At 53.9% G+C, this 23,661-nt stretch overlaps 3 protein-coding genes across 4 annotated transcripts in view; 1 reads left to right on the forward strand and 2 right to left on the reverse strand.

The window, feature by feature from the left end:
* Positions 1 to 21,955, reverse strand: part of MEAF6 (MYST/Esa1 associated factor 6) — a 115,527-nt gene extending 93,572 nt beyond the window's left edge. The window contains exon 1 of the mRNA XM_058679140.1: positions 21,950 to 21,955. The gene's annotated coding sequence lies outside the window, so the exon portion shown is untranslated. The remainder of the gene's footprint in view (positions 1 to 21,949) is intronic.
* The window catches only part of ZC3H12A (zinc finger CCCH-type containing 12A), a 251,865-nt gene that overhangs the window by 109,959 nt on the left and 118,245 nt on the right, over positions 1 to 23,661 (forward strand). The gene's annotated exons all lie outside the window — the stretch shown is intronic.
* Positions 902 to 23,345, reverse strand: RSPO1 (R-spondin 1). Of its 2 annotated transcripts, XM_058679179.1 has the most exons (7): positions 22,991 to 23,345; positions 21,208 to 21,272; positions 18,586 to 18,980; positions 5,175 to 5,366; positions 2,715 to 2,864; positions 2,332 to 2,520; positions 902 to 1,615 (listed from the first exon to the last, which is right to left on the reverse strand). In XM_058679179.1, exons 3-7 carry the CDS (start codon positions 18,677 to 18,679, stop codon positions 1,443 to 1,445), a joined length of 798 nt encoding a protein of 265 aa, XP_058535162.1. In that variant the 5' UTR covers positions 18,680 to 18,980; positions 21,208 to 21,272; positions 22,991 to 23,345; the 3' UTR covers positions 902 to 1,442. The 2 variants fall into 2 exon arrangements, with proteins under 2 accessions (XP_058535162.1, XP_012784291.2); XM_012928837.2 differs by lacking the exon at positions 21,208 to 21,272.

Below are 23,661 nucleotides of genomic sequence, written 5' to 3' on the forward strand. Positions count from 1 at the left end.
CCTTGGAGCTAGCATGGTGATGTAGTAGGCTAATTCTTTATCTGAAGCACAGCATCCCCTAGGGGCTTTCATTTGAGAGTTAAATTCTCCAATTCCTATGCAGTTTCCTAATGTTTCTGGCAGAAGCAGCACGAAATGATCTAAGTTACTGAGTCCCTGCACCCACAAGGGAGACCCAGAAGAAGCTCCTGGCTCTCAGCTTCTGACTGGTCCAGCTCTGGCCGTGGTGGTTATTAGGGAGTGAACCAATATATGGAAGGTTTTTCTCTCCCTGACTCTGTAATTCTGACTTACAAGTAGAATAAATACATCAAACTGTTTTTGAGGGGCCTGGTGCAGTAACCTTGTGGCTAAAGACCTCGCCTTGAATCGCATATGGGCCCTCGTTCATGTCTCAACAGCCCTGCTTCCCATCCAGCTTCCTGCTTGTGACCTTGGAAAGCAGTCGAGGATGGCCCAAAGCCTTGGGACCCTGCACCCACATTGGAGACCCAGAAGAGGCTCTGGGCTCCTGCCTTCGAATGGGCTCAGCTCCAGCCATTGTAGCCACTTGGGAAGTGAATCAGTAGATGCAATATCTTTCTTTCTGTCTCTCCTCCTGTCTGTATATCTGACTTTCCAATAAAAATAAATCGATCTTTTTTTTTTTTTTTTAATCAGGTCCTGGTCATCAGATCTGGATGGTGCTTGCAATGATCACTCCTAGCAAGCTGCCTGGCGATGCCATCACTACTTAACCACAAACCACATTCTCCAAGGCATGTGACCCTGCAAGACCCTGGCTTGCCCACTCAGGCCAGCCCTCTGCTAGCCTGTGGCCCACCACCCCCCATGCCACATCCCACCAACCCTCACACCCTGGAAAGGAATATGGCACTAAGGGCCACAGCTGGCATTGTTGTTGTCGACTTCTTTTTAATTTGAAATAAACCTTTAAGCAGTTTTCAGAGTCAGGTCAGCCCCTGATACATATCACGGCTGTTGAAATTCTCTCCAATGATAAAGTCACACAGTTGGGAGTGCCCGAGAGGGCAGCAAGAAGCTTCTGCCCCAGGTTCCCGGCAGGTTTCCACTTGGGCTCCTGCAGCCACTCCTGGCCAATCCAATCCCAGAAGTCTTTCCAGAAGGCTTCATGCTGCAAAGTTGGGCTTAGATTCCAGAACATTCTTGGTGCCATGTCCACTCTGAGCATCGCAAGCTGTTGTGTTCTGCTGAGACCAGGAGGCCCACCAGAGTCTTATGATGGCCTCGTGTGTATGTGTGTGTGTGTGTGTGTGTGTGTGTGTGTGTGTGTCTGTGTTGGTTGGCTGCCTAAGGGGCCAAGGGTTTGAGTGTCTGTCTGTGTGTGCATGGATGGATAGGGTATGTGTGTCCAACACCCACAACATTCCAGTTCATCACACAGAACTCTTTTGGATCAGCCTGGCGTCTGGAGCCCGAGCCTAGGTGGGCCCTGCAGACGTGAGTGGCCCAGCTGTGCCCGGCTGCTGCGGCGGCTGCTGCTGTTGCCCCTTGCGCTTCCGAGAGCCAGTGCCTGTCTCCTTGCTGTCCTTCCGGGCCAGGTTCCGGTTGGTGTTCTCACGTCGGCCTTGGCCTCCCTTTTTCTTCTTTTGCCCTGCAATGACCCCAACAGTGGGAAGAATCACCGGGTGTGCCAGCAGCATACGGGCAGGGCTGAGGCCCTGAGATGGGAGTGCCACAGAAGTTGGGTCAGGGGGAGGCAGGAAGGAGGTCTGGAGACTGGGTCGGCTCCAGGCTACCACTAAGCACCAGCCACTCCAGAGGGCCCTGGAGCCTGGGCACCCTACAGCCTGGGTGCCCTATAGACTGGGTGCCCTACAGCTTGGGCACCCTACAGCCTGGGCTTCCTATACCTGGGTGCCCTGCAGCCTGGACACCCAGAGAGCTTCCATCAATCTTTCCACCCTCCACTTCTCAAGACACACCAGATGCTGTCCTCTTCCTCATGCCTCCTGCACACTTCGGATCCTCAGGGTTAAAGCTCTTCCCAGGTATTCAGTGCAGCTCTTAGGGTTCCCCCACCTGCACCCCCTGTGTACCTCTGGGGCAGGCTGCATGACCTTGGCTGAGATCCTGCACCTTTTTGGGTCACTGTGCCCTCCATCTGACTTCCAAGTGTCCTTCCAGCACAAACCACTGTAGCTGAGAGGAAATGGGGAGGCTGGAGGGAAAGTGGCCACACATGCTTTCGACTCCCTCTGTACAGGGCCCGGGAGTATTGTTCCCGGCTAGGATATAGTACCTAGGGTGAAAATCTCTCTGTGCCTGGACTTGAGCCCCAATCTCAGGGAGGCAGCAGTGGCAGCTCACCCTCAGGACATGGCGTTCTCTGCACTGTGCACCTGCGGGTCTCCTTGGTGTCAGAGCAAGTCGTGTGGTCCCCTGCAGGTGCCAATAGCACCCTGCGTGTCCGCTCCTCGGAGCCCCGCCGGAAGCCACAAAGCTTCTTCTTCTTGGAGCATGGTCCCCATGGCGACCACTCGCTCATTTCACATTGTGCTGGTGGCAAGAGAAGAGACGGAAAGGAAGAGGAGCAGGGGGGTCATATCTCCTTCCCAGCCTACAGTGCCCCAGGTAGGCGGGACCTTGACAAGAAGGCAGCTAAGGGTCTTTGCCTGCATAGCACCCCTGGCCACACTCCCTTGGCCCCTTCCCACAGCCATCCCTCTGCCCCAGTGCCCGCAGCTGCTCACCAGGACTGCTGCACTCCAGGGTGCCATTGGAAGCTGTGGAGCCCTCGGGACAGGCTGAGTAGCAGCGGCCCTTGTGCAGGTATAAGCCCTCCCGACACTTGGTGCAGAAGTTATGGCTGAAGCAGGCCTCGCAGTGTTCAATCTTGCATTCTGCAGAGAGGACCAGAGTGGAGCCTCCAGCCCAGCCTGCAATGCCCATCTCCCTCAGCCCTAGTGCTCTCCCTCCTGCCTGGTATGGAGGACAAGGCCTTGGCCTAGAAGAGTCTGGGAGCAGGGAGAGTGGAGGGACAAGGGAAGGTCAGAGAAGATGAAGGGGTCTCTCTGGGGACTGCCTGGGTGTGGGGGTACTCCTGCTGCCAGCCATCCACCCCTAGTCTGAAGTTGGTCCTAGGCCTGGGCTCCAAGGTCAGGCCCAGGAGAGCTGGTTTTGGAGAAAGGTGGGACCCCTTTGGGCCTTATGGGAGTGGCAGAGGAGTGGTTAGTACCTTGGGCCACCTACTGCTAGCGAGTGCAGAAGGACAGAATGGCCCCCAGAGAGTAGCTGCATGGCATCCTTTGCCCCCTTAGCTGGGCACCTAAATTCTGAGTCCTCCCCCTGCCCACTCACCCAGCATGGAGAGTCTGCTGCAAGGAGGGAAGCCGTCCTGGGGCAAATTCCTCTCTATGTCCAGGGCCTGGTTCCAGGAAGCACCTTGGTGGGGTTCCTGGGTCCCTCCCTGCCTTCTTCCTGCCAGTTCTCTCCTCTGGGGAAGCAGGGGAGGATGGGTTGCCCAGGACTTGGCTGGAAACAAGTAAGGCCTTTCACAACCTCTCCCTTCATAAATTGTGGGCAGGGTCTTCCTCCCAGGCTCTGGCACCTGCTGCCTGAGCTGCCAGTTTGCCAGGAGCTGGCACAACCAGGAACTCACTGCCCAAAACACCCTTACAACCAAGAGGGCAGGTCCCAGGGTCCTACCTCCAACCTCCCAAGTTCCTCACCCCCAACCCTCATCTGTGCCACCTGGCCTCTGTGGCATGGGCACAGCTTTACTTCCCTCCTTCTGTCTCTCCCCTTTTCCTTCTCTGGTATTCTGATTCCTGGGTTTGGTTGCCAGTAAAATACAAGCAAAAAAATAAGGGGCCAGTACTGTGGTGTAGCAGACTAAATCTCAGCCCATAGTGCCAACCTTCCATATGAGCATTGGTTTGAGTCCCAGATGCTACACTTCCAATCCAGCTCCCTGCTAATGGCCAGGGAAAGCAGCAGAAGGTGGTACAAGGCCTTGGTCCACTGCACTCATGTGGGAGACCCAGAAGCAGCTCCTGGCTTCCACTTTGCACAGTCTCAGCTTTGGCCACTGTGATCATTTGGAGAGTAAACCAGCAGATGGAAGATCTTTCCCTCTCTCTCCCTCTCTCTACTCTTTCAAGTAAAATAAATAAACATTTTTTTTTTTTAAAGAACAGACATAAGGATGGCAGCAGCCACCATTTACTGAGTGCCAGGCACTAGCACATGTATCTTACAACACCTAATGCTCCCATGGAAAGACGAGGCATTAAGAGACCACAATAAGGTCATTGTCACATGACATATGCGACATTCACAGCAGAATCAAGATCAGAACCCCATTGACTACTCTTGGCTCAGGCATTCATTTCCTTTCCAGACCTCCATGTAACCATCTTTGGTAATCCACTTGGTCCTATCTGTTTCTGAAGGCTGTCAAGTGGCTAAGCTGGGCTGAGATCTGGACACACACCACACTGCATGGGTGGATGGGCAGTGGCGCCGTGCACCAGCCTACACTCATGGCCTGGCCTCCATGCTGTCACAGCTGTGGCAACAGAGATGAGGTGAAGACATGGGCCATGTGGGCTTTGGGACACAGGAGCTACAGCTGGGATAAAGAAGTAGAACTGAAGTGGGGGTGAAGAGGGAGAGCAGACTGTTCGTACTCGGATCTCCGGGCAGTTGGCATGAAGTCAAGTGTGATGGGATGGGCTGTGTTCCTGCTGAGGTGCCAAGGGTGTGTTGAAGGGAATCCGCTGAGGGCTGGGGGCCAAGTGCATGGGCTATGGCGGTGGTCCAGGAGAGGTGTGCCAGGAGGCTGGGCAGGACACTGGCAGGGAACATAGAAAGGAGATGGGGCAAGCAGGACATGGAGATTGGGTGGATGCGGGTGGTACAAGCAAGATGTTGGCTGCCAGGTCCGCAGCATGCCAGGTTGGGAGTGACCTGTGTAGCTGCAAGGGGTGCAGCTGGGCAGGGGTGAGATGGTGTTTGGAAGATGCAGGAACCTGGAGTTGCCAGGTGCAGGGATCCGTCTGGCCAGCAGCTGCAAACTCCACTGGGGAACTTCCCCTCCTTACTATAGTGTCTTTTATACCCCTCTCCGCAGCCACCAGCAGTTTAGAGGTCCCTTCCCCAGCCCAGAGCCTCTGGCACATCCACCCCCAGCCGAGCCCACCCATACTCACTGATGCACTTGTTCATGTCGGGGTTGCGGGCGTCAAAGTATCCAGGTGGGCAGGACGGCAAGCAGACGCCCACCTGGCGGATGTCGTTCCGTTCCAGCAGGATGAAGAGCTTGGGTGAGCACTTGAGACAGCCGTTGACCTCTGAACAGAGCTCGCAGCCTTTGGCACAAGCCTGACTCCCTTCGGCGCTGACTGCATGGGCAGAGCAAGGGCAAGAAGGTGGCTGCAGGAGGGAACCCATGTGCCCAAGCCCCCGAGAGAAGAGGAAGTCAGAAGATGAGGGTTTCTGTCCATAGAGGAAACGTACTTCTCAGAAAGTGCAGGTCAGGAAGCAGCTCTCTGCAGGGCTACTTGGCATGCATCCCCAGGAACTTTTCTCAAGGGAAGCAGCATGGGTGTCTGGAGTCACAGCCTCTCTAGAGCCCAGGCACCACAAAAGCTCACCCTCTGGCTTTGGCATCACCACCCTAGGCAGCTGCTCCCTCTCCCATCGGAAGTCAGCCCTCCTCTCCTCAGAGGAAGAAGACCTCAGCCTTGGGCCGAGAAGGAGGTCTTGGGGATAACAGTCTTGTGAAAAAGAGTAATATGAGTCACAATGTCTGAAAGAAGGCCCACCTGCCCAGAGCCAGGAAGACAATTGGAGTAACCCATGTTTAGAACAGTGGTCTCCATCAGGGATGATTTTGCTTCCCAGGGGACCTTTGTGAATATTTGACTGTCACAGCTTGGGATGGAGAGGGAGGCTCTTGCCATTGGCTTCAATGGCTTAGACATCAGAATTACTTCCAGACACCCTACAATGCGTGAGGCACAAGAATTGCTTGGTGCAGAATGGGAATGGTGCTGGGGTTGAGAAAGCCTACTTCAGACTCATCCTTTGGGCATATGTGCGATCTCCTGTTTCTTCTTTCTTATCTGCTTATTCGCTAGTTCCCAGAAGTCCCTGAGTGCCTCCCAGGGCCCAGGCTGATATGTTGGAGACAGAGATGGAAACAAGCTTGCCAACATAGGCAATGATCTTTTCATTGGGTCTACAAACAGCCACAGTGCAAGCAATCATGGACCCAAACTAAAGAGAGGGAAAGGCTTCACAAAGCGCCACTTGTCTGCGGCGAGTAGAAGCCGAACCCCAGAGGTATAAAACTCCCCACAGGGAAATGGCAGATAATCTGTGGTGGAGGTGGAAAGTGGTGGGCCAGTGGGGAAAAGCAAGGTTTCCTTTTTTTATCACGCTAAGGAAAGAGAACTTGACCTTGCAAGGTGGAAGCTTCTAGAGTAATGCTTAGGGCCTGATGCTCCCAAACTTTAGTTCCCGTCAGACCAGGGACCAGGGGGACAAATCTTTAGGGCAGGGCTGCTTGCAGCTTTTGTCACACTCCTAAGTGAGTGACTCTGGAAGGCAGGGACAGAGTGGGCTCCATTCCCCAAACAGCCTGGCCATAGAACACTTGTTGGGCAGAGTCCGTCTTTGGAGTTGGACAACAGGAAGCCATGGGCAAATGTTGAGTGAGAGTTGGTCCCATGAACCCATTTGGGAGGAATTCTCAGGCAAACCAAGGCAGAGACCAGAGACCCAAGAACTGTTGGGTGGAAACAGATGAAAACACTGGAACAAACTTGAATAAGACCCTGAGACTGCAGTGGAGAAGGAGACAAAAGGTTAGTTTGACGCGAATACAACTGGTAGGCGATTACAGTTAACAGGTAAGGACGATTCTGGCTGGGCTGTGGGTGACCCTGGGGCCTAGCCAATGAAAGAGGCCCCTGGGAAGAGAAATGAGCAAAGAAGTGAGGAAAGTAGCTTAGGAGCTATTTAGGAGGACCCAGGTGGCAAGAAGCTGTCGGTATAGACTAGAGTCAGAAAACTGGGACAATCAGAAATGAGATAGTGTGAGAAGGAGCAGCTGGTAGACCAGGAGTTCAGGAAAACCTGGAGCTAACTTGGGTGTCTGTGTGACTGCATACAGGATCCTGTGTGCCACCCTCCCCACCCCTGAGAAGGGCTGATGGAGAAGGCTACCCTGAATGGCTGTTGGGTGGGAAAATAGAGCAAAGATATCGTTTACTTGGGTGCAAGAAAATTGTTGAAATCTGTGCATGGTTTTTTCATAACATGTATTTTTCCACAGTCTGAGGACCTCTTATGTGTATGAATTTCAAACTTTTTGGCATCCAAATCAACTTTTCTTCTCCTTTCATTCTTCAAGGACTTTTCTAAGTCCTCTGGTTGCCCCAAGACAATTCCTGGCTTCATGATGGTAGATGAGGGAAGAGAGAGAAAGTAGAATGGAAGAAGGAAGATAGAACAAAGGTAACAACCACCACACGACACAATGCTAACCACAGCTTGTCACCAAATGTCAAGCCCTTGTTCTTGATGCTCGGGAAATACTAACTCATTTAGTCCTAACAACAACCCCCGAGGCAGGAACTATTACTACTATGTTTGATTTCTTCTTATAGATGAAGAAATGGAAGGGTTAAGTTATTTGAGTAAGAATTCTCAGCTAGGCCCAGCACTGTGGCCTCCCCTTGAATGCGCCAGGATCCCATATGGTTGCCAGTTCTAAACCCGGTGGCCCCACTTGCCATCCAGCTCCCTGCTTGTGGCCTGGGAAAGCAGTGGAGGATGGCCGAAAGCCTTGGGACCCTGCACCCGCATGGGAGACCCGGAAGAGCTCCTGGCTCCTGACCGGCGCAGTACTGGCCGTTGCGGTCACTTGGGGAGTGAATCATTGGACAGAAGATATTTTTCTCTGTCTCTCTCTCTCTCTGTATATCTGACTTTGCAATAAAAATAAATAAATCTTTAAAAAAAAGAATTATCAGTTAGTACTTGTTGTGGGAGGGGTTGGCGTGGGGGGCAGAAATACAGCTGTGATTCCAGGACCACCCCTTATCCCAGGACCAAAATCTGACAGTACTCAAACCCCGTACATAGAATGACATAGTGTGGCCTTAAACCTACATACATCTTCCCATATATCTTAAATTATCTCTAAATAACTTCTTTTTACATTATTCATTTATTTGAAAGGCCAAGTCACAGAGAGGAAGAGGCAGAGAGAAGAGAGTTTCCATCTGCTGCTTCAATCCCCGAAATGGCCACAATGGTTAAGACTGGGTCAGACCAGAGCCAGGAGCTGGGAGCTTCATCCATGTCTCCCACATGGGTGCAGGGGCCTAAGGACTTGGGTAACTTTTCACTGCTTTCCCAGGTGCATTAGCAGGGAGCTGGATGGGAAGTAGAACAGCAAGGACTTCAACTGGTGCTCATATAAGATGCTGCGGTCTGAGGCTTAACTTCCTCTACCATAGGGCTGGCCCCAAATGACTTTTAATACTTGATGCAAATGCTATGGAAGTCATTGTGATACTGTATTGCTTGAGCATAACACAAGAAAAAGAAGTATATACATGATCAGGACAGGCACAATTTTTTTTCAAATAATTTGGATCCACAACTAATTGGCTCCTAGAATAGGGAACCCGGAGAGATAGAGAATCGACTGTATATAGCCAGAGTGGGGGCCAGCACTCTGCTGTAGCAAATAAAGCTGCTACCTGGAGTGCCAGTATCTTCTGGTTCAAATCCCAGCTGTTCTACTTCCTATCCAGCTCCCTACTAATGGCTTGGGGAGACAGTTGAAGATATCTCAAGTGTTTGGTACCCTGCACCCATATGGGACACCCAGGTGAAGCTCCTGGCTCCTGGCTTTGGCCTGCTTTGTCCCAGCTGTAGTGGCCATCTGGGGAGTGAACCAGTGGATGGAAGATCTCTCACTCTCTCCCCCTCCCTCACTGTCACTTTGCCTCTTACATAAATAAAATCCATTTTAAAACAAACATGGAATCCCAAAAGCCAGGGTGGTGTTGATGGTAGATGACATGGACATTGAGAGTAGAACTAGATGGACTGATTCATTTTCACAGGTTTTTCCTTCTTCTTTTTTGTATCTTATTTGAAATGGAGAGAGAGAGAGAGGAAGACAGAGTCAGAGCTCTTCCATCAGTTGAATCATTCTGTAAGCACCAACAACAGCTGGGCTGGGCCAGGTAGGAGCCAAGAGCCAGGACCTCCATCAAGGTCCCTGTGCACTTTAGCCAGCTCTTGCTGTCTCCCGGAGTGGGAATTAGCAGGAAACTGGATCAGAAGTGGAGCAGCTGGGGCTCAGTCCAGACACTGACATGGGATGCCCTTGTTGCAAGCAGCAACTCAGCTGGGCCAAATGCCAATACTTGAGGTTTTGAAAAAAAATCCATGATCTATACAGTCATGGAATCAATCAATTTTAAATTGCTGTAGTTCTTGTGAATGTCATCATTATCTAAGCAAAAATCCTTCTTACGTTTTTTTTAAATTATTATTATTATTGGAAAGCCGGATATACAGAGAGGAGGAGAGACAGAGAGGAAGATCTTCCGTCTGATGATTCACTCCCCAAGTGAGCCGCAATGGCCGGTACGCCCCGATCCAAAGCCGGGAACCAAGAAGCTCTTCCAGGTCTCCCACGCGGGTGCAGTGTCCCAAAGCCTTGGGCCGTCCTCAACTGCTTTCCCAGGCCACAAGCAGGGAGCTGGATGGGAAGTGGAGCTGCCGGGATTAGAACCGGCGCCCATATGGGATCCCAGGGCGTTCAAGGCGAGGACTTTAGCCGCTAGGCCACGCCGCCGGACCCCCTCCTTATGTTTTATACTGGAGTTAAGAGGGGCCCTTGGGGTAGTTTTTTTCCCAGTGTGGACCTCAGTGTGTGCTACAAATGAATACACCCTGTGGATTGTCAGGGCTACTTCCACGGCAAAGCTGTGGCATCCACTACTACTCACTAATCTTTTTAAGATTTAATTTCTAAATTTTATTTTATTTAAAAAGATTTATTTATTCATTCATTTATATTGGAAATTCAGATTTACAAAGAGAAGACAGAGAGAAAGATCTTCCATTCGCTGGTTTGCTCCCCAAGTGGCCGCAATGGCTGGAGCTGAGCTCCGATCTGAAGCCAGGAGCCAGGAGCTTCTTCCGGGTCTCCCATGTGGGTGCAGGGTCCCAAAGTCTTGGGCCATCCTCTACTGCTTTCCCAGACCACAAAGGGAGCTATTTATTTTTATTTTTTTTTCTTTTTAAATATTTTTTTTTTTTTTTTTGCAGGATGCATGGAGACGGAGCTGTTTATTTTTATTGGAAAGGCAGATTTACAGAGAGAGAGACCGAGAGCAAGATCTTCCATCTGTTGGTTCATTCCCCAAGTGGCTGCAACAGCTGATGCTGTATTCTAATCCTAAGCTAGAAGCCAGGAGCCTCCTCCGGGTCTCCCATGTGGGTACAGGATCCCAGAGGCTTGATCCATCCTCTACTGCTTTCCCAGGCCACAAGCACGTAGCTAGATAGGAAGTGGGGCAGCCAGGACAGGAATCAGTGCCCATAGGTGATCTGGGGGCTTAGAGGTGAAGGATTAGCCAGTTATCATGTCAGTCCCTACTCATAGTTCTTAAGCCATTGTTGAAATGAAAGCTCCCTCTGGACCTTCACATCATGTGTCCCCTTAGCAGTCCTCTAGGGCCACATGGCATCTTCCTCTGCTGTCACCTTTGCAAAGGACAGATTTCCAAAGGTCTTCTTAGAATCCCTCCACCCACCTTTCTTTCAATGGGTATTTGTCTTCAGCACCAGCCATGACACGGCAGATCATGTGACATGCTCAGGGGTCTGAAATCAGTCCAGAATAGCAGGGGTGTGGAAGGAGTGGTTAGATGTGAAGCTGCGGATAAACACAGGGGCCAGATAGCCACGGGCCTCAGGCCCATGTGAAGGAGCCCAGACTTGGTCCTAAAGGAAGGGTTAAAACAGCAGAGACAGAAAGGATTCTGGTGTAGCAAGATTACTCCATAGAAGAGAGAACTGACTGTGGGGAGGGCCAAAGCAGGGGCAAGGTTTCCAGGTTAACCCTCAGTGGGGGAAAGAGCCAAGGCTAGACCAAGAGGAAGGAAAGCAGCAGACCCGGATGAGCTACTGGGGCAAGAACAGGTGATGGCAGGGGCAGAGGAGGGGAGGGCAGAGCAAAGCACAAGTCAGGTGACCTGGAGATGCCAGGCTTAGATAAAGGTAAGCTGGGAGGGCCAGCGCTACCTGCAGTGCTTGGCATCCCACATGGGCTCTGGTTCAAGTCCCAGCAGCTCCTTGGTGATGACCTGTGAAAGCAGCAAAAGATGGCCCAAGTCTTGGGGTCCCTGCACTCCCATGGAAGACCCCAGAGGAAACTTTTGGCTCCTGGCTTGGGAACAGCCCAGGTCAAGCGGTCGTAGCCATCTGGGGAGTGAATCAACAGATGGATAATCTCTGTCGTTTCTTTTTTCTCTGTAAATTTGCCTCTCAAATAGAAGAAAGTCGGGGCTAAGCTGGGGTCCTTCTCTGAGAGGGACAAAAGGGGCTGGGGGCAGCTAGGGAATACCAAGTAGTTCAGTTTCACATGCATGAAACGTGTGGTTCCCATGGGACCTCCAGGGCACCGTGTCCACAGGCAGTTGAACGTGTGGGTTTGGAACCCAAGGGAGGCATTTCAGGTGATGATGAAGATCTGGCATCTTCTATGGGACAACAGTCACCAGAGACAGGGGGAGCATCAGATGGGCTGCAGGGTGAGAAGGGACAGAGAACAAAGGGCCAGCTAAGAGCCTGAGAATGAAGTGAGAGACCGGCAGGGGCCACTGAAAAGCACCAGGGAAGCCATGAGGGATAAAACGGGGACCCCATCTTGCTGAATGCCACTGCAATGCTGGAACTGACCCACAGCAAGTAGGCTGTTGGCCACCCTGGTGGGCAATTGCAGAGGATCACAGGGCAGAGGTGGGGCTGGAGGGCAGAAAGCTGGGGCCAGGGAGCAAAGGGAAGGTTAGCGAGCTCAATGGAAGGGCAGCCCCAGGAGGCAGCTGGGCAGCCGTGAGAAGAAACTAAGGCAGGGCTGACACCTGCATTCAACCGATAAGCAGAGGCAGAAGGGTGGGGGTGAGAAGCGGTGGAGGAATCCTTGGAGATGTGGGAAGGGATCCAGAGAAAGGGAGGAAGTCAAGGTTGGCCAGCTTGGCTGCATAGCTACAAAATCTGAACTATTAGCAGTCACTGATTGGGTGCCCTTGAGAGGGGCAGTTTGGGTGGAAGGGCGGGGATGGGAGCCAAATCATAGGGGGGCTAAGGAGTGAGTAGAGAGGAAGGTAAGTGGAGGAAAGCCAGAAGAGGGACAGAGAAATAGGAGCAGAGAGCAGGTGGGAGTGAGGGATGTGACTGCAAAGCTCCTGGACAGGGGCAGTGATGTTACAAACACCGGTCTGACCATGACAGGAGCACATGAAACAGGGGTGCTTGACGTAAATGAGTACAGAAGTGGACTTGGAGAGGGACAGTACCTTCCAGTCTGACAACATGATAGCTGTCCTGCGAGTTTCAAAATAATTAGCTGTCGACACAGAGACAAGGTCGCTGTCTGAGGCGACAGCTATGTTGATCTTATCATTCCACATTGGTCACAAATGCTGAAATGTCACACACAATTACAGCTCATTAATTTTAAGAAATGAGCTCAAGTAGAGGGTCCTGCGTGGTAGCGTAGTGGCTAAAGTCCTCGCGTTGCAAGCACCAGTTCATGTTTCAGCTGCTCCACTTCCCATCCAGCTCCCTGCTTGTGGCCTGGGAAAGCAGTTGAGGATGACCCAAAGCCTTGGGACCCTGCACCTGCGTGGAAGATCCAGCAGTTCCTGGTTCCTGGCTTCAGGTCAGCTCAGTTCTGGCCATTGTGGACATTTGGGGAGTGAATTAACAGTTGGAAGATCTTTCTCTCTGTGTCTCTGCTGTAAACCTGCCTTTTCAAGAAAAATCTTTTAAACAAAAGATTTACCTATTTTTGTTTTATGAACTGACACTCCCCACCCCGCTGTCTTCTCCCCTGCCTCCTCCTTTCTCAATACCATCCGTAGACCATACAGAAGGATTTTTGTTTCTCTGGATACATCACATTACTTTCCACACCTGAGACTTTTTATATCTCAAAATTGCCTTTTTAATGATTTGTTTATTTATTTGGAAAGTAGAGTGACAGAGAAAGGGAGAGAGAGAAAATCTTCCATCTACTGGTTCACTCCCCAAATGCCTGCAACAACCAGGAGCCAGGCATCCCACATGAGTGGCAGGTGGCTCACATACTGGAGCCATCATCTATGGCCTTCCTAGCTGCAGTAGTGGGAAGCTGGATTGGAAGTGGACCAGCCAGCACTTGAACCAGCACTCGGATTTGGGATGCTGCTTCCCAAGAGGTATCTTAGCCTGAGGCACCCACAACACCTGTCTCCACATTGGCCTTTTTGTCTGGAAGCTTCTCTGCCTCCTTCTGAGTCTGACTCACTGCTTCAAGCCTGAGAACTAAAACCTAAAACAGCCTTCCCAGCAAGCTTTGCTTCATCTTATCTCCTTGTGAAGTTTTGGGGTCAAGTTATCTTTATTCTTGCCCCCATCCCCAGACTTGAGTTTGTCTTAGCAGACATCACACCATTTGCCTTTGCTGTGTTTTCGCCTCTACATGAAGGGCAGAGTCTGTCTTATCCCTAGATGGGAGCTGCCCTAGGGGTGCAGGGCTTAGGATCTAGCAAGAGAGGGGCTCAGGGTAGGGGTGGCATCTGCACGAGCCCTCTATGTATTCTCCAAAGTGCAGGAGAGGGGGCTGAATGCAGAAGAGGGAACAGGAGTGACCGGTCAGCTGAGCATGGGTGGCGAGAGTGCATCCTGACCTGGAGCAGGGATGACCTCGGTTTGAATCTAGGGGTGGAATCTAGCCTTGCAGGATCTAGACTGGGGAAGAGAAGCCTAAATTATGTTGGCTGGGATGGGAGTGATAGGGCAGGTTCTGTGAAGAGCAGGAGCAAGTGGTAAGTAAGAGGTTCCTGTGGGGAGGTTCCTGTCCCTTCTAGCAGCTTCCTAGCATGCAAGGCCCTCTGTTGCCTGTGCTATTTCTTTTTCTTTCTTTCTTTCTTTTTTTAAGATTTACTTACTTTTCTTGGAAAGTCTGATTTACACAGAGAAGGAGAATCAGAAAGAAAGATCTTCAACTGTTAGATCATTCTTCAACTGCTGGCAGTGGCTGCAGCTGAGCAATCTGAAGCCAGGAGCCCAGAGCCTCTTCTTGGTCTCCCATGTGGGTGCAGGGTCCCAAGGCCTTGGGCCATCCTCTGCTGCTTTCCCAGGCCACAAGCAGGGAGCTAGATGGGAGGCTGTGCAGCTGGGACATGAACTGGTGCCCATATGGGATCCTGGTGCTTGCAACATGAGGATTTAGACACTGGGTCAATCACATAAGGCCCCATGTTGTATGTTCTGTAAGCCCTGGACCTGCCCCCATGGGAAGACCCAGGGTTCTGCAACTCCGCTGCAAGCTTGGCCTTCACTTTCTCCTGGGCGGAACAGTCTTGGAGGAGCCTTTGTTTCTCTCACCTCCAGTGCCCTCCCCCACCTTGACTGCAGCTGGACCAAGGGCTCCCTGGACCAAACCCACCCAGGGACTCCAGGACAAACTGCTCAGCTGGACAGCTCCAAGGACTTGGTGGTCTGACTCGTCTCCAGAACCCGGCCTTCAGCCCTAGGCTGCTCAGCTGCTCTATCCTAGTGGGGTTTGAGGTTTTATCTGAGCACTGGGTACAACCTTGGTTCCAGAAGAAAAGACCCTCAATATTCAAAACTACCAGGAACACAGCTGCTCCAGCCCTGGGGGCTTCCCAGATCTTCATTCAACTCCTAGGTATGCTCCACGTCCTGAACAAATGTCCTGGGCCTACTCCCAGCACCTTAGGCTCTCTGCCCTCCAGGTATCCCATGGGTGATGTTGGTGTGCGAGTGAAATGGTCCTTCCCCCGGCCACCTGTGTAGGCTTTTCGTGATTTAGCTCTGCCAAGTGGAGACAGAATTCATAGATTTTTGGTGAACATTTGCTGAATGACTCAAGACATGAACTGGGATTCAGGGAGGGAAGAGAGACGCTAAAGATGTGTAGTGACAGGGGTTGAGGGGAACGGAAGCTGCCAGTGGAGGAGTGAATGGGGAGCTCCCTCGACTGTTCAGGTAGTTCCAGCTATGTGGGGGGACTCGGGGGTCAGGGAAGAAATAAATGTGGCTTCCTAGAGGACAGGACTGAGTAAGAGGTCCAGAAATCAGAAGGAGACAGCTGAAGGCAGCATTGGGGGAGTGGGATAGTGGGGAGGCAATGAAGGCCTGGCAGGTGCAGGGATTTTAGATGGAACAGGCAGCCACAAGGGCCAACAAGCCCAGGGACTCAGGGAGGGGGTGGATCCCAGCTGCACGAGGGGGAGGAGAAGAGTGGCCTGGCCAGGAACCTTCACACCACCCTGCTAAAGAGACATGGCTCAACAGGCTAATCCTCTACCTTTGAGCGCTGGCATCCCATATGGGCACCAGTTCATGTCCTGACTGCTCCACTTCCCATCCAGCTCCCTGCCTATGGCCTGGGAAAGCAGCAGAGGATGGCCCAAGTCCTTGAGACCATGCACCCACACGGGAGACCAGGAAAGGCTCCTGGTTTCAGATCAGCTCAGCTCCGGCTGTTGTAGGAAGTGAATCATTTGATGGAGGATTTTTGTCTATGTCTTTCCTTCTCTATAAATCAGCCTTTCTAATAAAAACAAAATTAATCTTTATAAAAAGAGAGAAAGACCGCCTTGGCTCCACTTCTCTCCCGTCACAAAGGGAGGTCATCCGTGTTACCCTGAGGTCAGAATTCCCTTAGGGAGCTTCGGGGGCGATATCACTGCGCTGCACCTGTGGTGTGCCAGTCACTGGCCCTGAGGCTCCAGGACCCGGCTACCCTCATCTGCTTCCAAGCTGTGCCTTCCACTCTGACAAGAGGCTGGAGCAGAATGTACAAGTAAACTGGTCTTCCACTTTCCCAGAAACCCTAGGACAAAAGGATCCCCAAGCTGCTCCTGTTTATGCATCTTACCAAGGCAGTTATAAACTCATCACCACAGCCTAAGCACTTGGCCTGGTGGGGAAGAGAGCTGCCTTCCGCTCCGGAGTGTCTGGGTTCAGGTCCCAGGTCCTACTCTCAGCTGATGCCAGCATTCCTGCTAATGCAGACTCTGGGAGGCAACAAGTATGGCTCAGGATCCCATGTGGGATCCTGGCTTGAGTGACCACTTCCTCCTTGTCATTGCAGGCATTTGAGGGAATGAACCAGTAGACAGGAGCAATCTCTCTTGCCATCTCTCCCAATTCGTGGACTAATTAAACATGTATAATTATCTGTAATCCTTAATCTAACACTACGCAGGAACACAACTTAGCATGGTGATCATCGTAAAACAAGCCCTGCTCACCATACATCCTCTGACACTTCCCTGAGCTGCTGCACACACAGCTGAGGCTCTTCCTGCATGCCCGAGTCTTTCCTGCACTGCCCTTACCCTTGACTCTCCCTGCTCAGGGATGTCTGTAGCAACCTACATTGCCTTGTATGCTTTATGTGGCTGTACCAAAAGAAGTCATTAGCACTTTTTGGCTGTTCTACTTCTCATCCAATTTCCTGCCAAAATATCTAGAAAAGCATCTGAAGATGGTTCCTGGCTTGGGCCTGCCCCAGCTCCTGCTGCTGTGGCCATTTGGAGAATGAACCAGAGAATGGAAGATTCTCTCTCTCTCTCTCTCTCTCTCTCTCCATATATATATATATATCTTTCTCCTTTCTCCTCATCTTTCTTCTCTGTTACTCTGCCTTTCAGATAAGCAAAACAAATATTTAAGATGGGAGCAGACACACACACATACACACACCATGATGGAGTGGTTGGGTATGAGTCCTAGCTTCACCTGGGTGGCAGCAGGTGATGGGCAGGTGACGGCTGGCATGGGGTGGTTGGAGTGTTGGATTCCCTGATGTGCTTGGGAACAGATTGAACTCCTAGCTTCTGACTTCAGCCTGGCTCAGGCCCAGCCACTGTGGGCCTAGGGAAGAGAACCAGCCTGTTGTCTGTGTGTCCCTCAAATAAATGTCTTTAAAGGAGTCATTAGAAAGCCCCTTCCATCAGCCTTTACTAGGAGCAGGCCCTGCCTGAAGTCCAGGACACTGCACAGACACTACATCTAGCCCACAAAGACCCCGGCGCTGTGCACACCAGAGGAACAGGGGGCCAGACCAAAGCCTCCCATGCATGGACCGAGCTGTCTCTAAGTGGTTGTGAAGTTGGGGATTTTCAGCTTCATTCGTTCTCTGGGCTCCTCTCTCTGGACCAAGTCCTGGCCTTGGTCGCACCCATGGAGATCCAAGAAAATTCCACATTGCCTGTGTAGCCTGCCTCAATCTGAAGCACACTGGGTTAGATCTGTGGAAAACTTCCAGCTCTCAGAGAACATCCAGAGAGAGAGAGAGAGAGAGAGAGAGAGAGAGAGAGAGAAAGAGAGAGAGAGAGAGAGAGCCAGCCTTGAGGGTCTGGAGGCCCCCACCCTATTCCCTAACCACTCCTTCCTGGATGCCACTCCCACCAGGAACAGCTCTGTGTCAGGCAATGACCAACAGGGAATGGAGATGCCTGGCCAGATGGGCGGGGCAAGCCCATGGGTGCAGGTAGAGCAGGTCCAAGTTGAACTGCCCCAGGCTCTGCTTTGGAAACAGCAGGCCTGCATCAGCCACACTGAGCATCCACGGGCCACTGCCTCCCTGTCTCAGCACGCGCGCCAGGCATGGCAAGGCTCACACAAGTCAAGCTGCTCTGCTCTGTAGAGTCGGAAGCCAGACCCCTCCCGGCCATTTCCACACCTGCACCCAACCCTGGTTTCCAAGCCACAGGAGTTCACAGTCTCCCCAACCCACTGCTCCATCTTTTGGGCACAAGATGCCTACCTAGTTGTCCATAGCCAGAATGTACTCTTTCTGGCCCAAAGAGCTGAGGGCTGGCTGTGCCTCAGCTTCCACTCAAAGAAAGGGGCCTTGAACTCCTGGGATGACCTGCAGAGAACCGACTCAACGGTGCTGGGGAGTGGGAGGGGTTCCTCCCACCCAGGAGGCATCTCCATGGAAACCACACAAAGCTGGTGTTATGTCAAAGGGCGTAAATCCCCAAAGGCGTAATCCACGCACTGGATCCTCCCAAGACAGAGGTTAATCTAGGAAGCCGTGGACCAGGGGGAAAACAGACAAAGTGAGTAATGGACAGAGTGGGTAATCGCAACTAATTAATCCACCCACCAGATAATCCACAACCAGAAAAATCCGCTGCATCACCTACAAAGCTCTGAGAGACAAAGTAGAAGTCGACATCCCTTGTCGCATCAATGAAACCAGCCAGGTCCCTGCAGTCCCAGGCGGCCCCCTCCCAAGGCCAAGACCAGCTGTGGCCCAGCCCAGTCCGCCCCGTTACTTACTCCGCCTCTGCCTTTTTCCCCTGATCCCTCGGCTGCCGGCAGCAAGGTGCATCCAGCTCAGAGTCAGGGCCACCACACACAACCCAAGCCGCATAGTCACTTGCCGGCTCCAGGCCCCTGGGAGGAGGACTGGGGGGGTACTGGGTTGAGGGAGGGGGGCTGAACAACGCAGGGCGCAGGGCTCTTGTTAACGCCTCCCAGGCTGGGTCAGCAGCAGGAGGCCCAGGCCTGGGCCACAGCCCAAATCCACCATAATCTCAGCTGGAGACAGAGAGGGTGTGGGGAGCCCAGTTCTCCATGAGCCCAAGGGAGGTTGTCAAAAGCAGCGTTCCTCTGGGTGTCACATAGGAGATGGCATCTTTGTCACTTCTACAGCAGGCACTCCAGAAACCAGCCTGTAGGGAGAAGGGAAAGAAGAGTTAATCCTGTGATATTAGCAGGGTCCCAGCCTAGCCCTCCTGCCTTCCCGTGAGGGTTCCCTGCCCAGGCTCATCCCAGGTACCTGCCTGGCACCCCCCACAGAAGAAGCCAGCTCCTTTTCCTTTTCTACAGAACTCCCTACTCCCTAAAGTAGGACGAGGGCTGGAATGTGGCCATCTCCAACACCAAACCTGTGGATCCGCAGTGAGTCTCAATCACGGGTGCCGGCCGGCCTTGCCCCTGCCAAACAGCGGCTAGCTCCAACTGGAAGTCCTTCCTTAAGTCTATCCTACAGCCCACATGCTGCAGTGTCTCAAAGAGGAGCGGTCTCTGTCCATTCTGAGTGAGCCCCTTCTCTTCCCAGTGCTGAGTCACCCAAGGGCCTTTCACCTGGACTGGAGCTTACGCAGTGGCCCCCCGCAAGCTGGCACACCACACAGCCCTCTGTGCTTGGCGGGAGAAAAGGAAGTGAGGCTCTACCCCCACCACCCCCCCAGCCACAGAAACTCTGACACAGCAGGCCTGGCGGGCCCGGTCTTTGTGAGAGGATAAAAGAGGCAGCAATGCCCGCCCTGGCCAGAGACAGAGAGAATGAAGATAATCCCCAGCACAGCGAGAGCCAGGTCTCTGGACCCGCGGCTGGCCAGGGGTGATGGGGGCAGGGGAGCCGGCCCCTCCCCTGAGGAGCTGTGTCTGGGAAGTCAGATCTCAGAGCCCAAGCTGGGAGTGAAGACGGAAACCCTGCTTCCCACTCGAGGCTCCCACGCTCTGGCTCGGACACTCCCCCAATGCTGGCACCACGCAGGCTGCCCGTGTTGTGTACCCCTCATGCTCTCCTGCATGCCCAACCACGCCCATGCAGGGGCGTTGAGTGTCCAGGGCTTGATGGATAGCTGGGTAAGGGCAGGGAGCATTATCCTGTCTGGTCTCATGCCTCCGGACAAGTCACTCACTCACTCTCTGGCCTTGAGTTTCCTCATCCATATAATGGGGATGGATGTGACTGCTGGGAGATGCAGCTGAGTGAGAAATCTGAGATGCCAGAGTGAAGGTGTCCATAGCCCTCCCAGAAACTCCGTCCCACCCCCACTCCTATTCTGGCTCCTTCCTGCCCCCCCCCTGCATCTCAGGGAGCCTCCCCCCCCCCCACTCCATTGAGCCCACCTGCAGAGGAGATAAATCATTATCCCCCAAGGGAGTTCAGTACCTCCCTCCTTGGCCTCTCCCACTGGCTTTGAAGGCCAGACACACTCAAGTGGTTAAGCTGCCTGTGAGAAGTGTTTACACGAGGTTGATGGATCCCACCTGGTGCTGTGGCCGTAGCCAGCAGAGATGCCCCCAGCCACCCCCAAGTACCCCATCAGCTGCCAACCCCTCCTCGCCCCTCTGGGCCTCCTTGAGTGACCTGCCAAAGCCTCCCCAGCCTGCCCAGCCCCCCATGGCATACTGCCATCTTCCACCAATCATGAATGTCGGGCTGGGGTCTTCAGTGCCAAGGATGCTGTCTCGAAGCAGAGACTGGCCAGTGCAGGCCATAGTGAGAAGCATCAGCATTGGAGGCCTGCCTGGATTTGAATATTGGCTTTGCTCACTGCAGCTGTGCCACCTTGGGTTAGTTGCCTAGCTGGTCTGAGCCTGTTTTCCTTATCTGCAGGAGGGTGGCTGGTTTTGGATCACTTCAGTGAATGAACACAGAAAATGGCTTACTCTGGTGCAGGGCACAGGATGAGAACTCAGTAACATTTGCTGGATTTTTTTCTTTTTTATGGCTCCATGTTGTGGCTCCATTCCTATGGCCCCATAAAACAGTGATAAAGACATATGCATCATCTGGATCCCACCCTAACAGTGGGGAGCGCCTCTTTGTGGGTGATTGCCCTGGCGTTGAAGGAGTTGCTCCAAGGAGTGGGAATGATTCCTAACAGCAGCCTCTGTCCTACCAGGAGACTGTGTCATCCAAACTTGGTGTCAAACCCTCAGTCCCCGAGGCCAATGGCAGTGTCGCCTGGGTCCTAGGGACAGACAGGTTCTGCGTATGTCTACCTTCCTCCCTCCTACCCTACGTGATGCTGGCGCATCAGGGTCTGTGTTTGGCAAACACGAGCTCGCTTCCTCTCCCTCTTTCCCATGCATACCCTCTCCGATTCCTTCTCAACCCCATCTGGGGTGTAACATGGTCCGCCAAGCCCTTTGCATACTCACCCAGTCCTCCCCAGCGACAAACTTCTGGCCCACTCCCACTTGAATCACTGGCAGTCCACAGTCAGCTGGGAAACCAAGCGAAGGATCCAAATATGAATTTCCTAGAAGCAAGCCACCATATCCACCTCCCTTACCTCGGGCTGGGGAGGAATTTCAAGCTCTTTTGGAGGGAAAAAAAATTACATACAGACTCAACCCCACAAGAGGGCTGCATTCATTTCTTCAATGGATGCAAGCCCTGGGTCCAGCAAAGGCAAATGTGCCACTTTCAGGACGCATGAACAATGCCTGATGTCCTTGGGACACACCCTTCGCCTCAGGGACAGAATGGGAGCCACTGGCAGTGGCCAGGGACCCAAGTCTCAGTGGGAGGGTGGGGGGGGACGGAAACGGGCATCTCTCTCTGCCAGGCTCCAGGTGAGGGACTCCTGCTTGGTGCCTGTCCCCCACCTGTCACGAGCTCAGGGAGCCAATCATTCTCATTTCACAAGGAAGACATAGGGGAGCTACAGACTTTCCAAGCAGTAATTCTCCCATGATGGGTGTCAGGAGAGTGGGGCGTGGCACCAGAGCTCTGCCATCCAGGGCACCAGCAGGCTTGGGGAATGGAGCATTGGAGGTGTGGAAAAGGACTGGGGCAGAGGCAGAGCTGGGTGGTCCCAGGAGGGGAGGGCACGTTTTGGAAAGAGGGAAGCAGCTTTTTGGTTAAACATGTGTATGTGGGGTGGGGGAGGTGGGATTTGCTGGGGGCGGGGGTGGGGTGGGCTTAGTCCCAGCTGAAGGCTGGAATAACTTTCACCTTCTTGCCTTGCAACAGTATCAGGATAAATTGGTACTCCATCAGGAGCCGGATACAGACCCAAAAATGTAAACCATCCGGATAATTTCTCATTAGCCCTCCCTGGGACCGGCTACGGGGCTTCAGGGTTTTGGCGGCCAGGCAGACTGCCGGGCGAGGGGGGGGCGGGACCGAGTACGTGCCTACACGACCTGTCGGGATTAGCCTGTCGGCCAGAGCCAAGCCAGGTGCTTGGGCCTTCTCTCCTGCCCTCAAAAGCAAGGGCGGCCGAGAATGGCTCCTTCACGAAACCCATCGCTGCCGCGAGCGCGCACCACCCCTGGGTCCTCCCCTACGTTCCTGGTGAAGCTCCAACAGGTGCGAGGCAGAGATAGACCCACGGTACTCGGGGCTGAGCTCCTGAGCTTCCTGAGGCCGAAAGGCCGGTTCCACAGCAGAGGTCTGCTGCAGACGCTCGCACCCGAGGTGCGTCCCTGCTGCTCCCGGAGCCCAGTGCGTCTCCCCCGCCCTTCAAGGCCCGGGAGCCATCTCGCTGTGGTCCCCGGGGCCGCCAGGCATGCTGCCTGTTCCGTCGGACCCGGCCCGGGCTGCGGCATAGGGTCGGAGGTGGCCAGGGTCCGTGGGAATCTGAGCCCGGTAGCTTCTGATGGAGCTGCGACTTGGGTTGGTGGACCCGGGGAGTTGGCGACTGTTGGGTGACGGATGGACCCCAAGGCGGCAGCGGGGAGGGAGCCGTCCCCTGGCTTGAGGGGGTGATGGGGACTGCAGGATTTGCAAGGAAGGGTGTCCAGGAGCCGCCCTCCCCACAATGGCAGGACTCCCCTTCCTCTCGCTGTCTCCTTCCACCTCCTACCCCCACCCCCCAACTTCCTCGCAACCCAGCTCGGCCTGGCCCCGACGGGAGGGCCCGCGACAGCCCAGGTCTGGGAGAGAGACACGCCGGCGAGGAGGAGGTCGCGGCAGCGAAGGGGCGGGGGGACTCACCTCCACGCTGCCCGCCGCGGCAGGGGCAGGCCCGGGAGGGGCGAGGGCGCGGCCGGCTCAGCCGCCCGCCAGCCGCAGGACGCTCCTGGGCGCCCGGCTCGCCTGCGCTCCGCCTGCCCGATCCCAAGTTGCTCAATCTGCGGGCGGCTCACGCCCTCCGGGGCCGGCGCCCCACCCGACTCATCGGTCCTCTGGGGTAGCTCGGGCGGCCCTGGCTCCCCCACCAGCCCACGAGGGCACAGCCGCAGCCCCGGCGGCCGCCGCCCGGGCTCTCCGCCCTGCGCTCGTGCTCTGCTTCGCGCCTCCGCTCGGCCGGAGCTCCCAGCCCGGAGAGGGGCCGTTCCTCGGCTCGCACGAGGGAGGGAATCCCCCCCTTCGCGGTCCCACCCCCTAGCCGGCCCCCCTGCCTGCGATCCGCAAGAAAAAACGGACTGGAGCGCCGGGCCCGGGACGCCGCAGCCCCCTCCCGCACGCCCCTGCCCAACGCTGGCTGGCGCTCTGCGCTCCCAGCAGCGCGGGGTTGGCTTTGGACCTGGCTCGGACCCTCGGTCCCCGCCCCGCCCCTGGGCTTCGCAGCCCGCGAGGAGTCCACGCAGCCAGGGCCCTGGCGGCAGCTCCACGAATCTTGGGGTCAGAGGAGGGCCTCGGGGGACTAGGGAAACCTCAATTTG

Source organism: Ochotona princeps, chromosome 2, assembly GCF_030435755.1.
Source record: "Ochotona princeps isolate mOchPri1 chromosome 2, mOchPri1.hap1, whole genome shotgun sequence".
Taxonomy (NCBI): Eukaryota; Metazoa; Chordata; class Mammalia; order Lagomorpha; family Ochotonidae; genus Ochotona; species Ochotona princeps.

What these genes read in the sequence shown, in the direction of transcription:
- RSPO1 (XM_012928837.2), bottom strand. Translation starts at nt 18,679, where the DNA reads ATGCGGCTTGGGTTGTGTGTGGTGGCCCTGACTCTGAGCTGGATGCAC. An exon ending in CCTGGAGTGCAGCAGTCCTG is followed by an intron (nt 2,521 to 2,714) that starts GTGAGCAGCTGC and finishes TCTTGCCACCAG; the next exon opens with CACAATGTGAAATGAGCGAG. An exon ending in GAGAACGCCATGTCCTGAGG is followed by an intron (nt 1,616 to 2,331) that starts GTGAGCTGCCAC and finishes GGGTCATTGCAG; the next exon opens with GGCAAAAGAAGAAAAAGGGA.